Genomic DNA, 22192 nt, shown 5'->3' on the forward strand with positions numbered 1-22192 from the left:
CGCCACCCCTAGCTCCCCCAAGGTCAAGTCTGTCACCTCCAGAATATCATCCATCCATCTTGCCCTTGGTCGGCCCCTCTTCCTTTTGCCTTCCACTTTCCCTAGCATCAGCCTCTTCTCCAGGGTGTCCTGTCTTCTCATTATGTGGCCAAAGTACTTCAGTTTTGCCTTTAATACCATTCCCTCCAGTGAGCAGTCTGGCTTTATTTCCTGGAGTATGGACTGGTTTGATCTTCTTGCAGTCCAAGGCACTCTCCGAATTTTCCTCCAACACCACAGTTCAAAAGCATCTATCTTCCTTCGCTCAGCTTTCCTTATGGTCCAGCTCTCGCAGCCATAAAAACAACAGTATCCATGTAAAAACAACAATTCTGGGGTTGTTGGCAACTCTCCCTTGTTGCCATCCTCTGGTATATGAGGTATATCTGGTATATGAGGTTCCTGCAACAATTCTTTCCAGCCCGTGGTTCTGTTTGCCACACCTGCCAAATTGACGGTGAGATACCATGGACTTGCTTATCTTTTCTAAAAACGGGAACTAGGATTAGGAAATGTACTCTCCTAGGGCCATCCTTCCCCCAGGAGCAGAGATGAATGGTCGTTTCAAGCCAAACACAAAAAGTGAAGGGGCAATATTTTTGAATGTTCATGTGGCATAATCTAGCATCAGTGGTGCAATGTCCCCCCTCCACATAGTGTATGTGCATGTGTGTAGGAGAATCACAGATTCCCTGTCCATCAAGGAGATGGCTTGCTTTGCAGGGTGTAGTGTGTGTGTGTGTGTGTGTGTGTCTCTGTGTGTGTGTATTCAGTGACATTGTGTGAGATGTATGCTCAAGCCCTGGACAGTTGACAAAGAAGTAATTCAGGGGTGCAAAACCTCAGGCCAGAGGTCCCAATCTGGCCTTTCAGGATTCTCCAGGTGCCCCCCCCACCGCCCTTTCCCCCAACCACGGATGGCTTGGTGGCTTTCCAACTTTTGTGCAGTATTCTCCCCCCACCCCCGGGCATTGGTATGTTTTAAAAAGATGCGTGGCACCGGCCCATAACACAAATTTGCACCTGCTTATCAAATTGAAGCAGGAGAGGGGGATCAGTGCACACCACTAATACATGTATGCTTGTGTGTTTGTACAGATACATGCATACATACATACATTAGACATGTGCACTGACTGCCCACCCCCGCTGCCCACCCACCCCTTCAACTCAGACCCTGATTCAGCAGTTTAGAAAACATCCTGCTTTTGCTCAGACCAATTTGGATTCGGTATACTTCCGCTCAGTATCAAACCCGAGTCCAGGTTCGGAAAGCTGCGTCTTTATGCTTCCTGTTGACTATCATTGGAAATTAGAACACTGTAACCTTTTTTTCCTCTTGGCCTGAATTGGATGGTAATTGAGGGCATTGTAGCCTCTTAGGAGGGGATTACACCTACCCGATATCAGAAAATAGGTACAGTTTTTTTGTGGTATGTGCCTTTATATTTTGATTTTATTTATTTTTAAAGGAACTGCCAAGAACATTTTTATTCCTTGAAAGAATTGGATGAAAATTTCAGGATTCATTGCCCCATCAGAGATCATGTCTGCCAGATTGCAGAATGATAGCCACGGGAGATTTTGTGCAGGGGTAGCCTTGACATTTTGAGGGTCTCCAAAAGAGGACATACTTATCTCCCTATGCTCCTTGTGGGCCATTGGTCTGAAAATGACAGATCGCCTAGAGGTGTCCCTGAGTAAAAAACAACAACAGCAAAAGTTCAAGAGGATAGGCACAGCTGTTCATGTGGAAGGGAAGTTCTCTAATTTGGGGGGAGGCAATGGTTTGGTTTCCCTTCCCTTCAACGCCCATGGTTTTTGAGTAAATTTGTATGAAAAGATACTTGTGAAGTTTCAGAGGGATAGGAGCAGGAGCAGGAGCAGAGGGATGATGCTTGAAATCCAGTTTAAGGGTGTGTGTTTTTCATAGTTAAGTGTGCTGGCACTGGAAGACTGGACATCTCATGGTCCCATCCTTGCTCTCCCCCAAAGCACAGCGGTAGGAAACCATGGTAAAAAACATGCTCTAGGATTCGAAGGTGGACCTGTAAGTCCCTCCCTCCCTCCTCCTGCAGCTTTAAGCAGAACTAAAACAAAATATGTTATTTTGAGACGTACAGACTGCCCATTTCTGCTTGGTTTCAGACTTGTGAACCGCCCAGAGAGCTCCGGCTATTGGGCGGTATAGAAATATAATAAATAACTAAATAAATAAATAAATAAAATAAATTCATCTGAATTCATTGCACATATGCATGCAAATTTAGAAATACCAGACTTTATTTACAGTTCACTAATGTTAGCAATAGGGGTGTGCTCCGCTCCATTACAGATCCCTGAATCCGAAGTGGAGCAGGCTGATCCGGACCTCCTAAGCCCAGTTCTGGAGCAGATCGAGGGAGGTCCGGATTGACCTGAAGCAGTTCGGAATGGTCCAAAGCGATTCAGACCGTTCCAAAGCTTTGGAGCCAGGTAAGTAGGGAGGGGAGCTTACCTGGCTTCCCCATCTGCTGCCGCTGCAGTCTGTGCGGCGACAGCAGCAGAGCCAGGTAAGTGGGGTAGGGAGTAGGGGGCTTACCTGGCTCCTCCACCACTGTGGTCCGTGCGGCGACGGCAGCGGAGCCAAGTAAGTGGGGGAGGGGAGCTTACCTGGCTCTGTTGTCCGTCACCGCTGTGGTCTGTGCTGCGGCGGATGGTGGAGCCAGGTAAGGGGGGAGGGGGGCTTATTCGGCCCCCGTTTTGTCCCCCCTTCCCAGCTTACCTGCCTCCACCCCCTCCCCGCTCCCCCACTTATCTGGCTCCACTGCCGCTGCCACCACGGTCCGTGCGATGGCTTCGACTGCCGCCCACGCCTGAGGCCAGAAATAGGCCGGACTAGATGGACCACTGATCATATGCGGAATCCTTTTCTTTCCCCACTGAGCACATACATTGTCTTCCTACCAATTAAATCCTGCTCCATACAACAGTCCCTCCTCATTCTATCCTCCAGCAACTCTTCATAAAAACAGATGTCTTATTTCGTGCAACTCTCCTCTACCTCCTCCTTTTATGCACAAGCTCCCATTGTATTTTCCTCCCCATAACTTCATTTATGCCAAGACTACACAAGCATTCAGCCAATGTGTCTGTTTTTAAAAATTTGGGCTAAGTTATGGAGAAACACTGAGCATGCATTAAGTGCCTTTCCACCCGCCCCTGAAAAGAGAGTTCGTACAAAATGTGAAAACATAAATGACAAAACCTGTATAGGAGACATGCATAGAAGAGAGACTGAAAGAACTGGGCATGTTTTGCCTGGAGAAGAGAAGATTGAGGGGAGACATGAGAGCACTCTTCAAATACTTGAAAGGTTGTCACACAGAGGAAGGCCAGGATCTCTTCTCAATCATCCCAGCGTACAGGACAGGGACTAATGGGCTCAAATGACAGGAAGCCAGATTCTGACTGGACATCAGGAAAAACTTCCTGACTGTTAGAGCAATACGACAATGGAACCAGTTACCTGAGGAGGTTGTGGGCTCTCCCACACTAGAAGCCTTCAAGAGGCAGCTGGACAACCATCTGTCAGGGATGCTTTAAGGTGGATTCCAGCATTGAGCAGGGGGTTGGACTCGATGGCCTTATAGGCCCCTTCCATCTCTACTGTTCTATGATTCTATGAGTTCCAGTTTGAGTGAGTTCCAGATGCTACGTGAAATCCGCTGTGGCACCCCGGTTGTGGAATGAGCTCCCCAGAGAGGTCCACCTGGCGCCTACACTGTACTCCTTTCGTCGCCAGCTGAAGACCTTTCTATTCTCTCAGTATTTTAACACTTAATTTTAACTTAAATTTAAATTTTACTGTTTTAACTCCGTATTTTAATTTTCTATCAATTTTGCTGCGTGGTTTTTATCCTGGTTATGCTTTTTATACTGTATTTTGTATTTGTGCTTTTAACCTGTTGGTTGTTTTATTATGGTTTTAATTTTTGTGAACTGCCCAGAGAGCTTCGGCTATTGGGCAGTATAAAAATGTAATAAATAAATAAATAAAAATACCAGCATTTCACATGGAGCCCTGCCCTTCTCTCTCCCTCTTCAAAATGTCATTGCAAGCAAGGTCCCAGCAGTGGGTATGTAAGAGCAGAAAAGAAGGGGGGAGAGAGACAAAACAATGAAGAGGCACCTGAAGGAAAGGTGGCAGTCTCCTCTCTAGTTTAAAAGGCTGGTGTGCTCCCTTATGGCCTGCTAAGGTAGGGTGACCCTATGAAAAGGAGGACAGGACTCCTGTATCTTTAACAGTTGCATAGAAAAGGGAATTTCAGCAGGTGTCCTTTGTATATATGGAGAACCTGGTGAAATTCCCTCTTCATCACAACAGTTAAAGTGCAGGAGCTCTACTAGAGTGACCAGATTTAAAAGAGGGCAGGGCTCCTGCAGATTTAATTGTTGTGATGAAGAGAAAATTCAACCAGGTTCCCCATATATACAAATGACACCTCCTGAAATTCCCTTTTCAATACAACTGTTAAACATACAGGAGCCCTGTCCTCCTTTTCATATGGTCACCCTAGCTAAGGGAGCAGTCCTGAGGCCTCCTTAGTAATTGCAAGGCTTTGGAGCTCAAATGGAAGAAGCAGACTTGTATTAAGACAGGTGATGGCAATTGAGGCTGCTCAGAAGACCCTACATTAGAGATGACAGTCCTCTAGTTTGGGGAGCTGGAAGAGGACAGTCCTCTATTTGGAGGCATCCTCCATTTCATGGGCTGTCGGGGCCAAGTCTTACAGTATAAATTCAAAGAACCATAAGGAGGTCTTGAAGTTGCCCATCAACACTCAGTACCTGGACAGAAGACTGAGCAGTCATACAGGTCACCTAGCAGGGATGCCTGTCGCTGGAAAATCCAGCCCTTTTTGAACTCACCAGATTTCCATGGCACCCCTGACTTGGCTTGCATCTGCAATCCCAGGTGCAGGTTTCTTCCCCAAATCTGGTTGTTGTTTTTTCATTTGCATAAAAAGCAATTTGTGCAAATTGCTTTTTGCGCAAATAAAAAATGATATTTTTAATGCAAATGGTGGCTGCAATTTGCGCAAACTGCAGCCATGATTTGTGCAAATGTGTTTTTATACAATTAAAAAAATAACAACTCAAAAATCATGAACCAGTTCGACTTGATGCAGATTGGTGTTGGCCAGCTTGCGGGAAATCAAGCTGAAGTCTGGAGGAGCTGAGCTCATGAAAGCTCAGCGAGTTTCACCCTCTCACACCCCGGATGGATTCCTCGTACATTCCTGTCACCTAGACAGTCTCTCCACAATGGCGAGGTGTCTTGTATTCCTATTTAAGGTATAGTTCTTGTCCCCCCCCCACAAAATTTTTTGCTCCTGTACATATACATTTGCATATGTACTTTTGCCTTCTCTTTTAGCGATGCGTAAGCAGCCATCCTATCCGATAGGGTAGCTGTACCTGCCTACACCCTTCCTATGCCGTGTTGATCTTCTCCCATTCCTGTATTTCATAAGTACCAGCTTTCAATGCTGCATCTCTCCCCCAGTGGAAACCACTCCTGCCAACCTCTGACACCCTGGATTAATTTATGGCACCTTAGAGGCTAATTGATCTATTGCGGACAGAGCTGTCACCAACAGCAGCTTAATTCACGATCTGACAAGGTGCTGGATGTATCACTCACAGGGCTTGTGGTACAATGGAGGACGAAACTAGATTAGCGGGTTGAGAACCAAAGATAACAGGAATTCAAAAGAGCACCTCATTAGCTAGAGTGCTAAACACCACGGAGGCGTAGCTTAAAAGGCTCCCGGGGCAATAATAATAATAAAAATGCGATCACAAAGGCCCTTTCTACACCTAAGAGTTATCCCAGGCAAATGGAGAGATCATCCCTGCCTGCTCAGGATTTGGATGCACAGGGATGATCCCAGGATGATCCTGGGATAAATGGCTGGTGTAGACATGCCCAAAGTTGCTGCGGCAGAACCAAATAGGAGAAACCTCCTGAATCCTTATCCTAATCCGAAATTGGGGGGATGTATTCCAACTCTGCAGGTGCAGAGTTTGTTGAATGTTTGTTGTTCAAGTAGAATGACCCTAAGGTCAGCAACAGCGCATCCAGGAGAAGAAGAAAAAGTTATAAACCCTGACTGCATTTAAAGATCTTGAAGGGAGTAGGAAATCACAGTAGGTTGTCATCTAGAACAGCAGCTCAACATATTGCAAGTTAAACTGGGAAGGAAAAAGAAATAAGGATGCACTCCTATGCATATTTTAAATGGAAAAAACACACCCTCCTACAACTTCCAGCATTCCCTAGGACTTCTTTCTGTGTAAACATGCATAGGATTTAGGGTGACCATATGAAAAGGAGGACAGGGCTCCTGTATCTTTAACAGTTGCGTAGAAAAGGGAATTTCAGCAGGTGTCATTTGTATATATGGGGAACCTGGTGAAATTTCCTCTTCATCACAACAGTTAAAGCTGCAGGTGCCCTGCCCTCTTTTAAATCTGGTCACAGTATAGCTGCAGTATAGCTCCTGCAGCTTTAAATGTTGTGATGAAGAGGAAATTTCACCAGGTTCCCCATATATACAAATGACACCTGCTGAAATTCCCTTTTCAATACAACTGTTAAAGATACAGGAGCCCCGTCCTCCTTTTCATATGGTCACCCAAATAGGATTGCTCCCTAAACGGAGGCATCGATCTGCAAAGACTTAGTTGCTTTGTGAACCCCCTCCACTTAGGGATATAAAGTAATTCCCCCCCCATCCACACGTCAACCCAAATACCAGTTGTTCCTGTTACCCATTTTTCATAGAACACATATAATAATTTGTGACTATAACATGGTTTAAAAATCTGCATTCATTCTCAGCCCAGCCCAGTGAGGCTGGCTACTCAGTTCTGCCCATTTGACAGATGGGAGAACCGAGGCTGAGATTTTGTCTGAGGCCCCACAATGTGTCAATAGCAGAGGTAGGATTTGACCTTCCCACATGCACGCTGCAGAACAACAAAGGAAGGGGCAAGGGGGATACAGATGCCAGGTTGCGGTTTATTGAAAAGTGTTGAACCACAAGAAAGTATGTGTGGTTTCGGAATGGCCAACTTCATAGAGCCCTATCTTCACGGTGGCTCTCAAAAAAGCACAACTGAAACCGTGGAAATTGCAGCAGCCCACATATAGGCACTGGTTCACACGAAGGGCACCTCCCTGAAGGCCTGGCTTAGATTTGCATCAGCCCAAAGACCTATATGGTCCCACCAAATATAAAAGAGCCTTCAGGGTTTTCTGGTTGTTTCTTATTTATTCCTTTCAATCCACATGTCTTCTCTCAAGGTTGCAGGGATATCACATTTCCCATCTTTTGAGGCCCAATAGTTTGTGCACCTCTAAATATGTATTTATCAGTTTATTAAATTTACATCCCATCTTTCTACTAAAAATGGGGCTCAAGGCAGCTAGCAATAATAAAATACAATTAAAATACAAAAGATAAGTGGAACATAAAAAACAAATCAATCTAAAACACATTGGGCAGAATCCAATGGGGCGCTTCTGCCTCCGCTGATTCTCTTCTGCCCCACTGTGCAGTGGTGCTTTAGGGCTTCTGAGAGCTCTGCTGACCTGCCTCCTTCCAGAAATGTGCATTTCTGCATGTTTCAAGACTTCCCCTAGGAAGTGTTAAACCTCCTTGTGTAAGAAATCTCCCTTGCATAAGAGGTGGGTCCCTCTTGCGCAACTCAATCGGTGGGGTAGAAAAGTACCGACAGGGGTGTAGGGACACTGTTGGATACCACCCATTAATTAAAAAATAAAATGAAAACACATCAATAATATTAAAAATAACAATCACAATAAGGAGAAGGAGAAAGAGAAGAAATAAACAGCATTCACCAGTTAAAAACCTGTTTTAGCACATGAGCCAGATGAAAAGACAAAAATGTCTTTGCCTGCAGGTGGAAAGACAAAACAAAACCCCCATCTATACGACAACGGGATTGCTCCTCATTAAATATAAAGCTGAATTTTTGTAGATTTGAATCTGTGCAATGAGCATCACACTGCAGCATCAACAGCGAGTGAGGGAAAGGAATGAGCAAGGGAAAGGAACAAGCCGGGGAAAGGAACGAGCTGGGGGAAAGGAACAAGCGGAGGAAAGGAAAGAAACCGGGGAAAGGAACGAGCCAGGGAAAGGAACGAGCCAGAGAAAGGAACAAGCCGGGGAAAGGAACGAGCCGGGGAAAGGAACGAACTGGGGAAAGAAACGAGCCAGAGAAAGGAATGAGCCGGGGAAAGGAACGAGCCAGAGAAAGGAACAAGCCAGGGAAAGAAACGAGCCGGGAAAAGGAGCGAGCCAGGGAAAGGAACGAACCGGGGAAAGAAACGAGCCGGGAAAAGGAGTGAGCCAGGGAAAGGAGCGAGACGGGGAAAGGAATGAGCAGGGGAAAGGAATGAGGCAGCACAGGAGGATACGAGAGGGCGGGGGGAAGCAGAGCGTTGAAAACAACATGTCTCCTGCCTCTGGCTGCCCGTTTCCCCCTGTTTGTTTTCATATTTAATATAAGCTCTGGAGAATCATAGAATTAAAAAATGAAAGGGCACGCAGGAATAAGGGAGCCAGAGGAGGATGTGATAGGTGGGAAGGCGGGAGCTCGGCCAATCACTTTGTCCTGCCCTGGAAGATAAGCCAACATGTCTTCGACTCCGGCTATTGGGCGGTATAGAAATGTAATAAATAAATAAATAAATAAATGTCTAAAGGCGATTTAACTCCCCCAACGACACATCAGTTTAATGCGGTGCACATTCGAACGTTGCTCACAAGTCGCTTTAAATCGCAACTGTAAATATGCGCATTAGCGGGTTAAAAACACGGCGCTGCTGTGAATGGACGGCAGCATCATGTGTCCTAAAATGCGAATCTGCGCATTTACTTCGGTGTAAAGAGCCTGTGTAGATGTGCCCAAAGTTGGAGCTAGCCTGGCCAGCCTCGGTAGGAGCTGTCCCGGAAAAAGGTTATCTTTTGTGTTCCCATGAAATGTGCCTCCTTTGTTAGCAGGGCAGAGGAAGGCTTCTCCTGAGCATCTTAACCCCAGGCAGGCTTATATGGGAGAATGTCCTCCTTCTTCAAATATAGCATTTTCACTGGCACTACAATTGCTTTGTGCAATTAATGCCATCACTGGTCCCTGTGGAATGGCTTCATAACAATATGATTAGTCATCACGAGACACACAGCTCTTCCTTCCCTTCCTCTGTCCCATGCCTAAATGGTTTTGTGACCTATTTTATTGTTTATTAAATTACTTTTAAGTGCTTAGAGCCTGTGAAAGCTGACGTACTGTGACGGTCAGGAGACTGAATAAGCATGTCTATTCAGAAGTAAACCACACAGAGTTCAGTGGGTTTTATTTGCTGGTAAGTGTACTTGCCAGGAATCCCCCCACCCCCAGCCATGGACTTTGTCAAGCCATTCTCTCTCGGCCTCAGTTCCCCATCTGCAATGGAGTGGGGGGATGATCATAATACAGGCCTACATTGTAAGATTGTTGTAATAATAATAAGCACTTAAATATACACTTCGGAATGTCAAAAACACGGCACACAAGGAAGTACTCTCAAGAAGGCCTGTTGAACCTCTTTCAGCCCAAGGGCCGAAATCCATTTTGGAGAAGCTCATGAGGCTGCATTCCAGTGGTGGGTGGGACTGAAGGTGAAGGGAGCAGGGATAAAATACCAGCATATTTTCGCTAAAAGCTCAAACTAAGGCCGTAGCTAGACCTAAGGCTTATCCCAGGATCATCCTGGGTTAATCCCTGCCTGAGCACTGGATGCCGTGTGTGGCACTTAGATGAACAGGTTTGACCCCAGGACAATCCTGGGATAAACCTTAGGTCTAGCTACGGCCTAAGTCTTAGGAGAGGCATTTCAGCTAGTGCTGTGATGAAAATTTCGACCATTCCATTTTTAGCATTTTGTGAGTGGGGTGGGGGGGAATGAAAACTGAGGTAAAAGAGGCTGGGAGAGGAGAGAATTTCCAGGAATTTTCTCCTTGGGGAGGGAGATAGGTTTTCCACATGTCTTTTTAAATATAGCCAGTTGTTGAGGGGTCTTCTTTCTTTCTTTTTATTTAAAAAGAACACCCCTGGCATTTTGAGGAGCCCAGGAGTGCTTACTGGATGCTTTTTGGATAGAGTGAGATCACATGGTCTCCAATAGGCATTCACTAAGAACTGCTGGGCTCATCCAAATGCTCGAGGAAGGGGGGTGAGTTTTTTTTTTTTTAAAAAAAAAACACACACTAAAAAATAGGAAGATGGGCCCTCAGCAACTGGCTACACTTGAAAAAGGTATGTGGAAATTGTGTCCCCCTTCCCAACGAGAAAATTCTCCAATTTCCCTCACTCCCCATGAAAGAGGCAGAAAAAACAATGCCTCTTTCTCAGGGAGAGAGAACGTTCCTGAAAATAAGGGGCAGGTTTCGGCCCAGCACTAATTTCAGCCTTTCTGAATGGGGAAAAACTGTACAAATGCTGGGAAACCATCAAGCTATTTGCGGTCGGGAGAAAGGGGTGTGGCCTGGGAAAGGGGGTGTGGCCTAGGTTCCCCAGAACCTAGAGGACCACATTTGCCCCTGGGCCTGAAGTTCTCCACCCTGGGAAGTTGAAAGACTGTGATCAAGAGAACTTTGTTCCGACTCTGTCTGCTCCTCACGTGCTCCCTGTGGACCGGCAACTTCAAGGCCCCTCTGCGCTTCCTGGTCTTATGGCTCATTATCCTTAAACTGGACCTGGATGGGGCAGCCCTTCAAACAGAGAACACCTTCGAACTGAGGGCTGTCCTCTAACAGCTTTTAAAACAGAGGTCTGTCCTCCGTAAAGTAGGACTCACGACCACCCTAGGTCTGAAGCATCTCTCCGTTTCCTCCGCTCCATTACCCCTTTTCTCCCTCTCCAAAAACGAGAAATCTCCTAAGGCAGCGCTGTTGAGACAACTGTCAAAAGGCCTGCCTAAAACCACTCCGGAGTGTGGAATTCAAGGTTTCTCTTCTGAGCTCTTTGAATATCTTTGAAGTAAAGAAAAGAACAAGAACAACCCAGACATGAGTCCGACTTAAGAAGCAATTACGGGCTCACCAAAGGTGTCACGCCCTCTCCCCCTCTGTCTCTCCCCATTTTGTTCCACCTGTCAGAATGCTTTATGGGGTTAATACCTGCAGCTTTGTCAACAGGAGTTGCGTTAATCGCAAGCACATTTGGATGGGCCTAATGCAGAACATGTGCCCTCCCCCAAGAGTGCTAATCTGAGGGGGGGGGGGCAGGTACTAGACACTCAGGAAAACCCCAAAGCTGATGTTGAGGTAGGATGCATGTCTGTTTTTAAAACCTGGACGTGGAGTGGAAGTGACATTTTCCACACCATTGAAAACGCAGATTGTGTGTGTGTGAGAGAGAGAGAGTCAGCTACGCTCTCTCTCATTTCTTACATTCCCGTCTTGGGACGGTTTTCCAGTTTACACAGCCGGTTATACTTCGAGGACTTAATTTCAGCCAGCGGGGAGCGCTCCACTGGAGATCAGCCCACGCAAATGCGAAGTGGTTATTTCTTTGTTTGATTGATTCCAAGATGGCTACAGACCACCTTTCTCTCATAAAGAGATCCAAGGCAACTAATGGCATAAATTTTAAAAATCAATGCAGAATTAACTGAGGGTGGGGTGGGCTGAGGTGAGGTGGGGGTGAGGAGAACCATAACAAGACAAATTAATGATAAAGATCAGAAGGTTGGATCTATACCTGGACATACTTCAAGCAGACCCATTAAAGTCGATGGGACTTCAGTTATTCATGATAAGTCCCATTGATTTCAATGAGTACTCTTAAGTGTGACAAGCAGTCCAATCCTATGTATGTTTGCTCAGAAATAAATCCCATGAGTGGAGCTTCCTCTCAGGTAAGTGTGCATAGGATTTCAGTCTGGATCCAACCCAGAATTGCTTCTGAGTATATGCAGAGTGTGCCTTCCGTGTCACTACATAACAACAGCCTGTCCTCCACATACCTTAGTGGAGATGCACAAATTGCGCCTCTGTCTGGCACCCCTGGTTCAAGGGACTACCGTGGACTTGAGATGACCCCTTACATGCCTGGTCTTCAAGTGACTGGTAAGGTTAGGGGTGTTGATTCCATCTGTGCTTACTGCAGGCTGGCTGTCTCAAGGAGATGCCACGGCTCTGTGGGAGAGAATGTGAATTACCTGGTATATCGAAGGATGGTCTAATCTGACTGCTTTTTATAAGGTTGGCAATTTATTAAGCACAAGCTGATCCCAGCCTGTTTCTGCAACAGTGTTGCAATTTTTAAAAATTCGTTTGTATTTCTTCGTGCATGAAAATTCGTGTACACTTTTAAAATGTACACTTTCACCTGATATATGCCATTTAGCATGCAAATGTTCCTTAACGCATGCATTTTTGACTGCCACTTCCTCTGATCTGCACATTTCTGTATGCAGTGTTTGATCAAAGAACATTGAAAAGAAAGAGAATTGTGTTCCAGTTTGCGTATTAGTTCAGCAAGTGCGAAATAGGTTGGTCCATATCAAAGGTACCTTCAGTGAAAAATAAATATATTTATTGCTTATTCATGATACTTCAATAATGCATTATTATTATTACTAATCCCTATGTGGTGGACATTTTAAAGTAGCAGTGGTGGCCCTGGAGAAACCGCAGCCTGATAACTAGGACAGCTGTTGCCATTCAGAACAGACCAACCTTCCCCAACGTGGGGACCTCCAGATGTGTTGGAGTACAACTCCCATCATTCCCAGACTCCATGGCCAGTGGAATGATGCAGTCCAACACATCTGGAGGACACCAGGTTGGGGAACATTGGAACAGACTGTGCTGGGTTACATGGGAAATCAGACCAACTTAGGAAAATATACACCTGGGATTAGGAGAAGCATTCCAATGGCAGAAGATATAACTTCCAAGCAGCCCTTAGCTCCAGCGGTAACACCTTTTCCAGAAATTAAGCACTGGAGAGCTCCAGCAGAGGAGTTGAGGGATGGAGAGGGACTGCAGCCTGGTGCCCATGTTTCTATTGCTTCTATTACCAATATGCCATGTTTATCTAACCCCAGCAGTGTTCTAAGTTCACCACTATCTACTGCAAGCTTCCCCAGCCTGGCTAAAACTCATGTTTATAAGCCCATGATCCCCAGCAGGGCTCTCGGCCATGTTGACTGGGGATGCTTGGAGTTGTAGTCCCAACACATCTGCAAGGCACCAAGTTGGGGACGGCTGATCTACTCACTTAGGACATTCCATATGTATATGGGAGTGCACAGTGAACAAGGACATTTCTTCTAAATTGTGATAAAGTTTCCAGAAATCGGAGAGAAGCAGTTAGCTAATTATGCTGCTTTTGGATTAATAGACCCCCTTAATTAGTAGATCCCCCACCTTGATTAACATGTTGTGGGAACACACAGCCATCAGTCACATTTTAAAAGAAAAAGAAAAGAAAAACATAAACAAATGAAAAGTCAAGAAAATGTCACAAGCATAGGATGGGATGTCACAGGCGCTATCCAATAGGTGTCAGTGATCCTTGGGCATCCATATTCCAGATGCCAGTTGCAAGTGTGACAGATGGACTGGTAGACTAACAACCCACTAACAACAAAAATATTGCAGCTCGAATGCTGGGAAAATACAAGCTCCCTCCCCACCCATACAACACGATGGAGACTTGATAGCTGACTCCAGATATATTGGGGGGGGGATTATCACAGAGAAGATGGACTAGACTTGTTCTCTGTTGCTTTAGAGGGCAGGACTAGAACTAATGGGTGGAAATTGCAAGAGAGCAGATTTCAGCTAAACATTCAGAGGAAGTTCCTAATGGTAAGAGCTGTTTGAAAGTGAGACAGGCTGGCTCAGGAGGTAGTGGACCCTCATTCACTAGAGGTAGTTAAGCAGATATGGTGGGCCACCTTTCAAGGATGGTGCAGTTGCCTCCTGCATTGCAGATCCTGGGGTTAGACTACATGATCTCTAAGGCCTCTTCCCAATCTAAAATTCTATGTTTGTATGATTGAAGCAGTGGTCAAATTATGAAGGGGAGGTGTATGTGTGTATGATAATAAAAACTTTAAGCCCCAGTTGCTGCCCCCCAATTTTAGTCAAATCAAGGCACCCTTAAAAGGGAGATCACCAGAGGCAATGAGGCAGACCCTTTCTGCACCTCCCCCTAGAAGCTCTGTTCCGAGAAAACGTGGAGCTTTTGCCGAAGAAATGAGTAATGATGGTACAGATGACAGAAACAGATAGATTGCCGTTTGAGAAATCAATTGACTGTCAGTTTCAACACATGGCAAAGAGCTAGCTGCTTCCGCCCGAGCTGAAATTCATGCCAGGTTCATGTGTTCCAGCTGTGGCTGGATCCAGAATTTATCACCGCCATTCCCCAAACAGTGTGCATGCAGGGGCACATTGGTGTGTCACGAGATAAATGCGTTTATGCTGCCAGAAAGAATTTTACGTAAGTAATTAAAGGCTCTCTTGAGCCCAACCCACCCATTTCACAGAAGACAAGGATGCCCATTGCCTCTCTGGCATGATTCCCTGCTCTGAGCATGCCAGATTCCCACAGAGCACCACAGCGCTGGATAAGATACTAGAAACCCAAAGTGTAGGCCCTAGACTGTCCATGCCAATCAGTGGGCAGTGGGTAAAGCTGCATCTTCTGTCGTCCTCGGTCTGATGCTCAGTTGTTTGCAGAAATATCCAGCTTAGAACTTTCCAGCTGAGAGCTGCATCACCCTATAGATCAGCCTTCCTCAACCTGGGGCGCTCCAGATGTGTTGGACTGCATCTCCCAGAATGCCCCAGGGAGTTGCAGTCCAACATATCTGGAGCGCCCCAGGTTGAGGAAGGCTGCTATAAATGGTTATTTAAAAAAGAAGAAGAAGAAAAATAAAATAAAAGTAACCCCTTGCAGTCTAATTAATTCTGTATTAAGAGCCTGAGCTTTTGCAGACAACCGCTGAAATGGTGCTGAAATGGAGGTCGCCATACACTAGCTATATGGCAATAGTGTCCAGTGGCAGTCTACATGGACCAGACTAAATCCTGTTTAAGAAAGAGGACAACCAGGCACAAATCTGACATAAGGAACAAGAATGCAAGGCCCCCCCAAAAAAGGAAGGAAGGAAGGAAGGAAGGAAGGAAGGACCATAAACAAAACTTGGGAAACCACCAAATCATCAGTGGTCAGGGGAAAGAGGGTGGGAGCCAGTGGTATAGTGGCCTCAAGGCTCACAGGGATGCAGTGCCGGAACTTTTTCATGCGCAGGGTTGCTGATGTCTTAGGCTTCCCTCTAAGCGTAGCTGCAATACTCACAGTAGATGGGGGTGGGGGAACAAATTTTCCAAACGACCATATGTTGTTCCCTGTTGTAACACAAAACTATTTGGGGGTTGCTTGGCCTTTACAAAAGACCTGCTCTTAATAAAAATGAAAACTGCTAGAACTGGTTTGTTGATATGGATCAACCTAGCAGCCTGCGTTTTTGGACTGTTCTTAGGTCTGGGGCTATGGGGACTGCCATGGTGAGCAACTGCACTTAAAAGTTTATCCCTACACCATTGGGCATGCCTATCTGGGAAACCCCGGAATGGTGGATTTGACCCTCAGGCCGGAAGTCCTATATCTCTGGCCTAGAACCTAGGGATGTACTGATTTTGTGAAATCCATTATGTCTGTGTTTCATATATATCGACACACCTGGGATTGGGAGCAGCATTCCAACGGCAGAAGATTTAACCTCCAGGCAGCCCTTAGCTCCAGCAGTAACACCTTTTTCAGAAATTAAGCACTGGGGAGCTCCAGCAGAGGAGTTGAGGGATGGAGAAGGACTGCAGCCTGGTGCCCATGTTTTTATTGCTGCTATAAATCTGAACTCATTTGAATCCGCTGCAGATTTCTCCAACATCTCTGCTAGAACCTCCCTGCTTTTCTTTCTTCCTGCTTAAAGTGTCAACATATCATTTTCTGTAGCGCTGCTGTGCCACTGGGAACTGCATGTTTATTTATTATTTATTTATTACATCTATATCCCGCCATTTTTCCTCCAAGGAACCCAAGGCGGCATACATAATCCTCCTCTCCATGTTATCCTCACCACAACAACCCTGGGAGGTGGGTTGGGCTGAGAGTCTGTGACTGGCCCAAAGTCACCCAGTGGGTTTCCATGCCCGAGTGGGGACTAGAACCCGGATCTCCCGACTCCCAGTCCAACACCTTAGCCATTACACCACACTGATTTTCACACAGCGTGTTCTAGGATAGTCAACCTGTCGTTAAATAAGAAAGAAAGCAGCATGGCTATGGAAAAGACAACAAGCCAGTACATAACTAAGCTGCGAGGCACCTACTACTCCCAGGAGGATTAACTTTGCTTCTCTGCTGAATTTACCTCTACTCCACCCTAGAGGTTGCAGCCTAACCACACAACTCCTTGAACATAATGCTGCCTTGCTAGAAAAGGATAATGTTTATGTGTAAGCTAAGTGCTACTCTCAAGAGACAGAAAATGCATCTCAATCCTCCCGGCCCCATATTATAAAGCACTTTAAAGTATATATTTTCAATTATTGGGCCTCTGGATTCCTGGGAAGATAAATGTATGTCGCTTTTCACATTATGCACTGCTCCAGAAGAAATTGTGGGAAGACAGTTCTTGTACATTTTGTGAAAGTATTAGTGGCATAGTCTGGCTTTATAGCTAGGCAAATTGCTTTGGGGATGTTGCATAAATGTTAGTTTTGTAGACTTGCGGTTATCCTCTTGCAAAGTTTATCTTGGCCTATCCTGTTTTAATCTTGTTTGAGCGAGCAGATCAGCCCTTGCAACTAGACCTAAATCAGTGTGTGTGGTTTGTTGGTTTGTTTACAAAATTCAGCAACATTTCAGTTTGTTTACAAAATTCAGCAATTGTTTTAAATTGCTTACAAACCCCCCTAAATTGTAATTCTGACTGATAAGTATTAAGGCAGTGAAAGCTTGATGAATTGAACACTTTGGGAAAACACACAAGAAGAATATAATTTCAGATGTAAGCAAACTCAGAATAGGAAGGATTCTTTGAAATCCTTTTCACTTGATTTTTTCCCAGCAGGACTCAAACATTCATCTTAAGAGATAAGGTTTCAAGTGAAAACGTATTGCAGCTTGAGAAGTCAATTGACTGTCAGTTTCAACACATGGCAAAGAACTAGCTAATTCCTCTCCGTGTGAAATTCACGGTAGATCCATGTGTTCCAGCTGTAGCTGGATCCAGGAATTATTAGAGTAATTCCTCGAACTGAGTGCAGGAACAGAATGATATGCCAGTTAATTCTGCATTGATTTTTTTAAAATTGATACCCTTAGATCGCTTTAGGAGAAAGATAACTTACAGCCCGCTGCAAGAAATAAATTTCTTAGGGCGCAATCCTATGCATGTTTATACAGGAAAAAGTCCTACAACTCCCAGCATTCCCTAGCCAATATTTCTCTAGCATTCCTGTCTAAACATGCATAAGATTGCGCCCTTAAATAGTCAAAGACTCACATGAGCCAAAAATACAAATTTTACAGCATGAGGTTGCCTGTTGCATCTCTGTTGTAATTCCTTCTCAGCTGTGTCCTTGCCAGCTTGCAACGTCCTTCTACACAGAGGGTTGGTCTCTACACTGGATGTGATTGGATCAGTCAGTCACTCCTGATGCAAATACAGCAAATAGATCTGCCTTCAGAGGTGGCTCCCTATTGTCTGTCTGATTTTATATTTGTAATGCATTGGAAGGAGGGGGCAGGAGAGCTTTGTTAAACAGAAGCATTGATGTCAGCAATATTTTGTAGGTGAGTTCATCTTTATCCCCAGGTAGTTCCAGTGGAGGTGGTGGGGTGTTTTTGAAACCATGTCCTGAAATGCTGAGTCAATTGTCAAGGCTGCATCTTTGTCCTAATCTTCTCAGTGGTGACTTGATACTATCCTTGTGTGCCTATTGGAGAAGGACTAGGGATGTCATGGGTGCCCAACTGGTCCAGGAGTCCAGTGGATTCCTCTGTGCCCACCCCCTCGGACCCGGTTTGTTGAGCCGTGGTGCGTTTGCTGGCCCACTCTTTGAGCGAGCCATGGCTCAGTGACTGCCTGGCAGCCCTCCGCCTTCGTCCAGAGCCTCTATTGTGTGAAAAAATGTCGGCTCTGGAAATTGCATATTTCCCAAATTGCATAAATGGCGGCCGTAGAGGCCGCATTTACACAACTTGAGAAGTACACAATTTCTGGAGCTGCCATTGCTGTGCACAGTGGAAGCTCCAGACAAGGGCAGGCAGCCCCACACCTTTGTCAGGCACTCACTGGGCTGCGAAAGAGGTCACAGGTGACTGCAACCGCTTGGTGGGCACCCGATGGGTGGCAGCAGTGGATCCAGACACAGGTGAGTCCGTCCATCCCTAGAAGACACAGGAAGGCCTAGAATGTTATATTACACAATGCACAGATTTATACTGTTACTATGCCAGGTATTCTCCATATAGAGTTATGGCGAGCGATTCTCTTGCAGAGTCATGCCCGCTGCAAAATGGGGACATTGCAACTATAAACGAGACCATGGCTGAACAGTATTTTACTGATTCGTTTTAAAACATTGTTTAGGAATACTCAAGGTGATGTGCAACCAATAAAGGCTTGAAATCACCACCTCACCTGGCCAAGTATGGCCCGATTGGGCCTACCTATCGGCACAGCTGAGCAAGGGAACTAAAACCTCACTCTCCTTTTGCCTGCCTGTTGGAGGCAAAACCAGCTGTTTTAGAGTCCAGCTCTCAGCAAGGCCAATTGTCAGGGATGATGGGAGTTGTAGTCCGACAACATCTGAAGGGCACCATGTTCCTCAGGTCTCTAGTCTCTAGGAGAAGAAATTAATTGGATTCACATTTTAATGCAAACGTACCTAATTTTGCACTTTCAAACCAATATGCAAACCAAAATTCAGTCATCTTTCAAAATCTGCAGTTCCCCAAGTTTTGCAACGTTCTCTCCTCAAAATGTGCATATTACAGGAAAGGGCATGCCACAATGCATATATTCGCCAAAACGTATCTATGGGGCAAAATTACGTACAAAAATGCATAAATGAGGGGAAACACACACAAAAAAGTGTATGAATTTTCATGTAATATATTTTTTTAAAAAAAACCCAACAACCTCAATATACGGTGACTATAAGAAAAGGACGACAGGAATCCTGTATCTTTAACAGTTGTATAGAAAAGGCAATTTCAGCACCTGGTAAAATTCCCTCTTCATCACAACAGTTAAAGCTGCAGGAGCCCTGACTTCTTTTGCATCTGGTCACTCTAGCTAAAGAGGGCAGAGCTCCTGAAGCTTTAACTGTTGTGATGAGGAGGGAATTTCACCAGGTGCTGCATGCATACAAATGACACCTGCTGAAATTCCCTTTTCAATACAACTGTTAAAGATGCAGGAGCCCTATCCTCCTTTCCATATGGTCAGCCTACCTTAATATTCAAGGTGAACCAAACATAAGACTGGAAAAATGAGAACCTGAGAGAAATTGAAATGGACGGGTTCATCCAACTCTCGCAACAAGCGTGCCCTATGTGTTCATGCATCTAAAATTAAAGGCATTCCTCCATTCTGCTTCCTTCTTTCCACAGCATTCATCATGGGCCCAGGAGATGTGCCTCACTGAGATGTTCACTGCCAGCGGAGAGTGCTGCAAAGCCTGTAACCTTGGGGAAGGGGTGGCCCAGCCATGTGGGAAAAACCAAACCGTCTGCGAACCATGCCTGGACAGTAAGTAACGTCTAAGCGTCCTCCACACCCTGATGCATGTGAAGAACATCATTGTTTGACATCATAAGGCCAAAGGGGGGGTCTAAGAGGCACGGCAAGTTCTAGATTAGAGATCTGAATGGTATCTCTGATTAGAACCTTGATGGGAGTCTATTTTTCACAATCTTTTTAGGTGGAGATGCCAGGGGAGGGGGGGACCCCCCCCCACAAAAAAGTCTGCTTTATTTTATTTTATTTTATTAAAATTAACTGCTTGGATGACAGAGCTTTGCTTCAGGGGTAGGCCACCTGACGTCCTCCAAACGTTTTGGACTGCAACCTCCATCAGCCTCAGTCAGCATGGCCAGTGGTCAAGGATTATGGGAGCTGGAGTGCTGGAGGGGGAAGCAGAAATGCCACTCGGCTTTATATAGGATGGAGGCTCTGAGATACAGATTAGGATTGCTCTGCCCGGAACGGGAGCGGAAAGGGCTTTGAAGTTGCCCATCCACAGTTAGCATTTGGACAGCAGGCCTAGCAGGTAGGGGGAAATGTGCAAAATGCCTAGATAATGCGTGAACTGGCTCTCGCTGTCATCCTTCTTCACCACACTGGCTCTGCTGGCAAGGGCTGGTGGGAATTGCACTCCAACAACATCAGTAGGGCCACAAGTTCCCCATCCTTCTCCAAAGTATGAACCGCCCTGATAAGGAGAGGATCCGGCAGGGGAGACCTCAGGTCTGTTCTGCTCCACACAGCACTGGTTAAAAATAACTAAAAATAACCTTCTCCTGCAAAATCAATGGCTGCCTCTTAACCTCAGCAGAGAATGGCAGCCGCGATGCTGAGTATCGGATACCGGGTTCATCATCTGACCTTGTAAGAGTTGCTGTCTTGGCATTTGGCAGGGCAGGGGGCTGGAAAGGGAAAAGCTATGGTGCGGCCCTTTTTTCCTCTCCCCAAGAAATCCTGCAAACTTCCCCTGTGTCTCAGGCTCCGGAACTTGTGGGGAGTCAGTCTTGCTTGGGGCCGAGTGATTCACCTGCACCTGGCACGCAGCACACTCTGCAATCAGGTGTTGTTGTTTTTAAGAAAAGAATTGTTATTTCTTATACGCACAGGCCCGCTGCCAGCAGAAACACATGCGACAGGCACAGGGAAATTTCAGCTGAAAACTGACTCCGGATCAGGGCTGGGGGGTGGGGAGATCAATAAAGAGGAATAAGCAGAGCCGCGAGAGGCAAAAACAACTTCCAGATGAGGCAGTTCCCAAAACATCAAACCGGGCCAGTGGTCGCAGCTGAAATGTAAACAGGATTGCCTGAATCGGGCCGGATTCAAACTCGCGGAAGCTCTCAGGGGCCGCATTCTACCGGTGGGTGGGGTCAAAGGCAAAGGGAGCAGGGCCAAAACTACCAGCATCGTTTAGCTCAGCCTTCCTCAACCTGGGGCGCTCCAGATGTGTTGGACTACAACTCCCAGAATGCCCCAGCCAGCTCGGCTGGCTGGGGCATTCTGGGAGGTGCAGTTCAACACATCTGGTGCGCCCCTGGTTGAGGAAGGCTGGTTTAGCTGAAAGCTCTTACTTCCAGTAGCTAATTTCCAAATCCACTTACCCCCCCCCCCCCTATGTTCCTTGTGGAGCATTCTTCTGAAAATGACACTCAGCACAGAGGAAATGCCAAAGTTTCAGAAGGCTAGGAGCAGCAGTTTATGGGGAAGGGGAGCCCTCAAATTTGGATGGGGCCGGTTTAGCGATTTGCTTCTCGCTCACTCCCACTGGGGTACTTTGGGCAATTTGTATGAAAATGGCACATATCGTAGAGTTTCCCCCAGGCAAGAAATCTGCAAAGTTTTAGAAGGGTAGGTGCAAGGCCACAGAGTTATGACGGCTGATAACCAGTCCAAAGCTTTTTCACAGGGCATGTCTAGACCTAGGGAGGGGAGGGGGAGGATGATTGCGAGATCCTCCCCCTCAGTCCACACGCGGCGCGCGACGTCCCGGGAGGAAGGAAGACGTTGCGCCTGCCATTCATTTTTTTTAATTGAAGATGAGCGCTCAAGCACTCCATCGAAAAGGTTCATTTTTTTTAAAAAAAAGATCCTGCTCCCCCCTCCCCCCCGATGGGCACAGAGCTCCTGAAGAGGTCTGTGCCCCATGCCCAGTTTCCTGCTCCTTGTGTTTACTCACAAGGAGCTGGGATGAAACCGGGGCAGCCACCCACATGTCCCGCGGCCTTGGGACGATCCCGAGACTGCGGGAAAAGTCAGGATTAAAGCTGT

At 46.1% G+C, this 22192-nt stretch overlaps 1 protein-coding gene across 1 annotated transcript in view; it reads left to right on the top strand.

Moving 5' to 3' along the window:
* The window catches only part of NGFR (nerve growth factor receptor), a 57734-nt gene that overhangs the window by 5348 nt on the left and 30194 nt on the right, over nt 1–22192 (top strand). Inside the window, exon 2 of the mRNA XM_063137787.1 lies at nt 19792–19930. Coding sequence (XP_062993857.1) covers nt 19792–19930 — 139 coding nt within the window. The remainder of the gene's footprint in view (nt 1–19791; nt 19931–22192) is intronic.

This window comes from Elgaria multicarinata, chromosome 11 (genome assembly GCF_023053635.1).
Source record: "Elgaria multicarinata webbii isolate HBS135686 ecotype San Diego chromosome 11, rElgMul1.1.pri, whole genome shotgun sequence".
In the NCBI taxonomy this organism is placed as follows: Eukaryota; Metazoa; Chordata; class Lepidosauria; order Squamata; family Anguidae; genus Elgaria; species Elgaria multicarinata.